The following is a 7,473-nucleotide window of genomic DNA, read 5'->3' on the forward strand; positions in this document are numbered from 1 at the left end:
ATGTCACACCACATTCAAGAATTTCTTACTTCATAACCATTAAAGAAATAAGGATGTCAGATGAAAAAATATTACGTAATGATGACTGAAAATAATATGTACCAATTGGATGGATTGGGTCTGATGGTCTACATCAGTCATTACCAACTGGTCGAGTTGTGACGTCGGAGCATGCTTTTCCTCTCGGAGAAGAGGCCCGGAGAAATTGTCAGACCCGAGCTCGGAGCTGCGGCAGATTGTGGATTGTCAGAGCTACTAACTCTGGTTGAATTTATACATCTAATAGCGTAATCTAAAGAATAAGTAATATACAGAGAGGAAAGTAGATATCGGTTCCTTTGATTATTATGAAGCCGTGCTGGCAGCCATGTTGAAATCAGGCTTGCTATACTTACTAGTAATACCAAGAAATACAAAAATGAAAAAGTATTAGGTACAGAATTAGACTTATTATACATAATAGGAAAATACAGTAGTAGTGATAGTAGTAGTAATGATAATAGCGTAATAATGATTCTAATTATATTTGCATATTATCATATTATATACGGTATGCAGGGAATATCATACTTAAACGGGCAATCCTTGTCTCATTTTTTTTAAATTCCCATTCATTTATGAAGCAACTCCAAATATGTAGAATCTACATTGTAGACCTACCAGTTCATGCCAAACATAGATTACACATTTCATTGTACAGTATCTGTATTACCTAATCCTACTATTTCATCATTCGATAAGAAGTAAAAAATGACATGTCATCTGAAAATAAGACAATATTTCTCTATCTCACTTAAATTACTCACTTTCAACTTTACACCAGAAAATATAAATTCATTTGGGGCAGGAGAGTACTGCCATTTTTTTGTCATTTGTCTTAAGCACGTTGTAGACAATAGAAGTACTGCATAAACTTATAAACATTAATAACATCGTTAGAGCCACAGTTTTCAGTTCCTTTGGGTATCACATTTCTTTCTTGCTACGATCCTGTAAATCCACTTGAATTTTCACAGTGTGTGCTAAATCTTTACGGTAGTTAAAAACATATCACATAAATCTTTAATTGGTTGCTATTTCCACCAGCAAGCTGAGAATCACGACTGTTTTCTCCTATAGATGACAATGGGGATACTTTACTTCGTACATGCCATTTTTAAGTCATTTTAATTTCCTCAATCTTTCTTTTCTAGGATTGTGAGCTGATAAATCAACTTCACTTCCAACAGAAATAGTTATATTGGAACACTTTGCAGAAATTTCAGGGTTGGTGCGATTACTTGCATTTTCATTTATATCTTCAGCCTTGTAAAATTATTTAAAGACATGTAGTTCTGATATCTAGGTTATATCAGGTGACTTTCTACATAAGTAAAATATGCCTACCTACTAAATAACTGCATTCAGCTTGGGTTGGCACAAAGGGTTTTTAATAAAAGGCCAAGCCGCCCATGACTATAGTTTAGTCTAAAATATGTCCACATGAACTTGGAGTACATTAAATATATCAGAAAGATACCAAAATTATTTAAGTATAGTACAGTGTACACATCTCGTTCCTAAGATATTAATATATTATTATTATTATTAGGTACTGTAAATGCTAAGCTAAACTGGTTTGCCATACACCAATGCTTCGATACGGTCTGGCATTGTGGTCTGCTCTGAGAGTCTACCTGGATTGCTACGGAGAACGAGAGAAGCTTGCTATGATGTCACTGAGCATTGAGTTGAAAGTGACTGGCCTACATCAAGTTCATCGTCATCATCATCATCGTTCCAGTTGTAATATGCACATTGACTTCATATAAACATGGTTGTGGGTTTGAATCCCGCCAACTATAGAATGATGTTTGTAATATCCTGTGGTGTCTTTAATAGAAGTGGCCTCATTAGAACTTAATGTAAAGTTGAAAAAGTACAAAAATATTATTATTATTATTATTATTATTATTATTATTATTATTATTATTATTATTATTATTATTATAGACGTTTGAGATGGGCAGGGCATGTAGCATGTATGGGCGAATCCAGAGATGTATATAGTGTGTTAGTTGGGAGGCCGAGACGTAGGTAGGAAGATAATATCAAAATGGATTTAAGGGAGGTGGGATATGATGGTAGAGACTGGATTAATCCTGCTCAGGTTAGGGACCAATGGCGGTCTTATGTGAGGGCGGCAATGAACCTCCGGGTTCCTTAAAAGCCAGTGAGTAAGTATTATTATTATTATTATTATTATTATTATTATTATTATTATTATTATTATTAGAGATAAAAGGTGAACCTTAAAATATGACAGCAGTCCAACACTGTTGATTCTATCATATAGAGCAGTGTTTCTAAACCGCAGGGCCGTGGCATCAATTATACCGGCCCATGTGATGTTCTCTTGGAATTTGTCATTTTACTTTTCTGAGCATTTTTCACAAATAAATATTTCATATTGGAGATATTCTTATTAGGAGAATAATTTTCGTGACTGTGTCAAAAAGCGCAGATCCAGATTAACTCTAAAATCTGAACAGATGTAGCAAATATCAGTGATGATTTTAATGATCGGGAATTTTTCAGACTTGAAATCTTTCAACATTCGGGAAAGGGAATACTGCTGTTAATGATGGTCATAAAAATTGTCTGCAAGCTGATTACAGTAATGGACGGCAAATTCTCTGTTCTCAAAATTGAACTAAACAACATCTATGTTGCAGATGTCAGTGACCAATTAGCTGGGATAAACAAAATTTTTTTCACCTAAATTGAAAATAAAGGCAATCTGTAACCGGACTGTCTCTTCGCAAGTTTGCATTGCAGTGTGTAAGTACTTGTTAAAAACCCTAGTGTTGTGATTTTGTAAAAGTAATAAGCATATAGATTTAAATATTGATATGAATAAATGACTAGTGACTTTGCTTAATTTTGATATTAAGAAATTTTGTACTGAAAGTGTTTGTGATGCAACAAAACTAAATGATACATCCATCTTAAGTCCATAGAGCAATCTCCAGGAGAAGCAAAAGGAAGGAAAAACTATTGGCACACTGAAGAAAAGCATGCATTCACTCGTAAGTGCATGGATAACAGAAAATTTGGTTTCATACAATGCCCTGACACTGACCAATTGTCACGACCTCATTAATAGAACATTATAGTAAATTTCCATTTTATTTAACAATATTGCTCCATTTTTTTTATGGTACGACTAAAAATAAACAATAATAGCTTACTGCACAAAATCACACGAACTTTTATCTCTCCCGCTTCCATAAAGCAGTACCATTTTCAAAGAAATTTCTGGTTGTGTGATTTTCAAAATGGGACGAGAGACTTCTAGTTTCTAATATTCGTTGAGAAACTGCTACAAAATTTCGCCGATTAGGTAACCTTCTTTGCGGAAAACGTTGACGATACATCGTTCTTGCTTCACTTGAATTATGACGATTTTCTCCATTAGGTAACATATGATATTCCTAAACTGTGGATGACATTGTAGGTTGTTTATCGAATACTTGTACTGAACTGTCATCCGCTCGGTAGTAACAGGGAGCGTGAACTCAGCTGTCATGTACGTACATCTGTGCAGAGTACTGGCTGTTGAATATGTTGCCACGTCTCTCACGCCAGAATATTAACAAATTTAAGCATGCATTATTATTATTTAATTTCACGAAAACGTAATAGAACACATAAATATTTATTTAAACTAATATTAACTCATTGCTAGATATACCTACTGATATAATTGTTTTCGTAATTTTATAAGGATATAAACAGTATACTTACGTACTTAGGCCCACTTATGGCTTTTAAGGAATCTGGAGGTTCATTGCCGCCCTCATATAAGTCCGCCATTGATCCCTATCCTGTGCAAGATTAATCCAGTCTCTATCATCATATCCCACCTCCCACAAACCCATTCTTATTGTGTGGTTTCGTAACAAGCTGTTTTTTTTTTTACTTCTTCGCCCAACCCCAAAGCTGGAGAACCACTTCTTAACGGCTGTCCACGATTGCTTATTCAATATATTCGCAGCTACCCTCCATATATTATGGAGGCCGTCTCCTCTATCCGCAACCTGAGGACGCGCCATGCCGTGGTGATAGGTATCCATAATACATGGCATAAGCAGTATAATGCAAATAAAATAAAAAAGGAAATATTTTTTTCATGGGAAAAGTATAAAGTTTTGACCCTATATTGTATGGACAGTTTTTGATCCTGTAGACCGTCCCCGACAACTATGAAAAGAACACATTTATACTCCTTACACACTGTAGAAGAACTTCCTCAAATATACTGATAGAGCAGCTCCTGGACCTATCACAAAAAAAAAAATCAGCAGAAAATTATGAAAACCGTTCTTCAAAAAAAAATCATGGCTTTACAATGGTTAATATAAGAAATTCTTTGCTAGATTCTGACAAAAGCAATCTACTTTCGAACATGACCAAAAATATTTTTTGATCGCTCCCATTACAACCTGTAATATGGAGCTAAGTTTTTCACGTAATAATCATTGTTTAAATGACAAGAGAATCTATACTTGTTTTTGTTTTTTTTTTTTTAAGTTATTCGTTGCTATGTGTTGAACAAAATAATAGGAGATGACGTATAAATTAATATCTAGTATATTTTTCATTCCACAAATTATTTTTACTTACCAGATAGGTAAGTATCCTCATTGTAATTTATTACGTTTCCAGTTGTACAGAACTAATTATTATTACAATGTAAACTAAATTTATTTATATTGTATATTAAAAATTTGTTTCACATCATTAGTTAATACTTGTACGTTATTGTAGTTAGCTACTTACACACTCTGTCCTTATTGTTTACAGTTCCAGATTACCTAGATGCGTCTTCCACCACTCCTCCCAGACAAGCTATAGGCTACTCGCAACGCGCACATATTGCAAGAAACGGGATATTTCTCCGAGCTCTAGTTATAATCAAGTTCAACTGTACTGCCTTTTCTGTATGCAACCTAGAAAACGAAAATTCACTTATTTGATTGGACATAAAATAATGTCATTTATATAATTATGTCTTTCAAACAACATAAAAATAATTAGCTCTTTCTCTTTGTGTGGTGTAGGATGACATCTAACTTCCACCAAATGGACAAAGGACCTGTTAAAAAGACAATTTTTAAGGCTTAAAAATAGTCGTAACAATATAAACCCGGGAAAGGAACTGGCCACCCTACCCCATTATCTCCTGACTTAGTTGCCTTATGAGTGATGAGAAAATAGTGCATTTTTTAAAAGCAAAAAACAAAAATGTGATTTTTTGTCACCTACACTACCCGGTTTCCATAAATCACAACTCTTAATTTCATCGAAAATTATAATAGTTGATAGGAGTCGCAAATTAAAGACAAATAGAAGAAAGTCATGCGGCTCACTGTTCGAAAAAAAATCGCGGAAAAGTATGGTATAATTTGTGCGCAGAAGGAGGAAAGAAGCAAGGACACGATATGTGCGTGTGCATAAAGAAGTAAGAATTAATTACATATTCACTATTCTTATACGAGGCGCATCCAGAAAGTAAGATTCCCGATTTTTTCCCCTTGAAAGTAAACGTAATTAGCCGTGTCAATTGAGCATGCGTAACAGATCTATGACGTATCAATCATATGCCAGCCGGACAGGTCCCGCCTGGTGCCAGTAGCGTGGCAGTAGTGGTCCGAAATGGAAGCTCTTATTCCTTCTCCCGCCGCCTGCGAGGTTCGGTCGATGATAAAGTTCTTTAATGCACAAAGCATTGCGCCAATTGAAATTCATCGGCAGCTCTGTCAGGTCTATGGGCCGAACATCATGAGTAAGCAGATGGTGCGTCGCTGGTGTAGGCAGTTTTCCGAAGGTCATCAAAGTGTCCATGATGAAGAGCGCAGTGGGCGAACGTCCCTCATCAATGATGATCGTGTTGAGCTGGTGCGGCAGTGCGTCATGGAGAACCGTTGCTTCACGATTACGGAGCTGAGCAGCCATTTTCCGCAGATATCGCGATCCTTGTTGCATGAGATTGTCACTAAGCATCTGCTGTTCAAGAAAGTGTGTGCCAGGTGGGTGCCAAAAAACCTGACACCCGAACACAAAATGCAACGTTTAGGAGCAGCACTGACATTTCTGCAACGGTATCACGATGATGGCAACGAGTTCCTCGACAGGATCGTCACGAGCGATGAGACATGGATTTCGCACTTCACCCCGGAAACCAAGCAGCAGTCAATGCATTGGCGGCATAGTGGATCTCCGGTCAGGACGAAATTCAAACAGATGCTGTCGGTACAGAAAGTGATGTGCACGGTGTTCTGGGACAGGAAGGGCATTCTGCTCATTGACTTCCTTCTAAGAGGTGAAACAGTGAACGCTGACCGTTACTATGAAACACTGCGAAAATTGCGACGTGCCATTCAAAACAAGAGACGTGAAATGCTTACTGCAGGTGTTGTGCTCCTCCATGATAATGCTCGTCCACATACGGCTCGGCGCACAGCAGCTGTTTTGACGGAATTTGGCTGGGAGTTGTTTTATCATCCACCCTACAGTCCTGATCTTGCTCCCAGCGATTTTCACGTTTTCTTGCACCTCAAGAAATTCCTGTCCTCCGGTGAGCGTTTTGGCAACGACGAAGAGCTGAAGACGTCTGTCACACGCTGGTTCCATTCACAGGCGGCAGAGTTCTACGACAGAGGGATACAAAAGTTGATCCCACGATACGACAAGTGTCTCAATTCTGATGGTGGCTATGTTGAAAAATAGCTGAAACATTGCTGTACCTGTTGCCAATAAACGTTTTCCTGAAAGTGTGTGTTCTTTTTTTTTAATATTGGGAAACTTACTTTCTGGATGCGCCTCGTACATGAGTAGTCTCATCGGAGGTTGGTAGCCTTGCGAGTGTAATTAAGTGGTGGACAATTCCCTTCCTTCCTCTCCTCACCTCTCACACGTGTGAATGAGTGAGACAAATACGCCACGGCAGGGGATCTAGTGTCCCCTGTGAATATGGATTACATAGAACGGGCATTGAGCGAATTTTCGTGTTCTGTTTTTCTGTGTTCGTGCGCTCCGTCGGCGTTTAGTTCCACTTTCAACCACTAGAAGTTATTGTAATCGAGAAAACGCAATAGTTCCTCGACAATAAAATTGAATGTAAGAGTTGAGACCAACGAGTTAGAAGAGACAGTAACTAACTCGCTGGTTGAGACACAAGATCCAAACATCGCCCATCTTGTTGCATAATCCAGTAACGGCTTTGCTTCCAATGAATTCAAATTAACGGCTTTTCCTTATTTCTCAATTATAAACTACTACTACTACTACTACTACTACTACTACTACTACTACTACTACTACTACTACTACTACTACTACTACTACTACTACTTCTTCTTCTTCTTCTTCTTCTTCTTCTTCTTCTTCTTCTTCTTCTTCTCAAGGCATTTTCCGTCTGCCCTAGAGGTG

At 37.3% G+C, this 7,473-nt stretch overlaps 1 protein-coding gene across 1 annotated transcript; it reads left to right on the plus strand.

Moving 5' to 3' along the window:
- Positions 1-29: 29 nt before the first annotated feature.
- Positions 30-6,958, plus strand: LOC138713479 (histone-lysine N-methyltransferase SETMAR-like). The gene is made up of 2 exons (XM_069845608.1): positions 30-1,266; positions 1,592-6,958. Exon 2 carries the CDS (start codon positions 5,698-5,700, stop codon positions 6,769-6,771), a length of 1,074 nt encoding a protein of 357 aa, XP_069701709.1. The 5' UTR covers positions 30-1,266; positions 1,592-5,697; the 3' UTR covers positions 6,772-6,958.
- Positions 6,959-7,473: the final 515 nt, after the last annotated feature.

This window comes from Periplaneta americana, chromosome 14 (assembly GCF_040183065.1).
Source record: "Periplaneta americana isolate PAMFEO1 chromosome 14, P.americana_PAMFEO1_priV1, whole genome shotgun sequence".
Taxonomy (NCBI): domain Eukaryota; kingdom Metazoa; phylum Arthropoda; class Insecta; order Blattodea; family Blattidae; genus Periplaneta; species Periplaneta americana.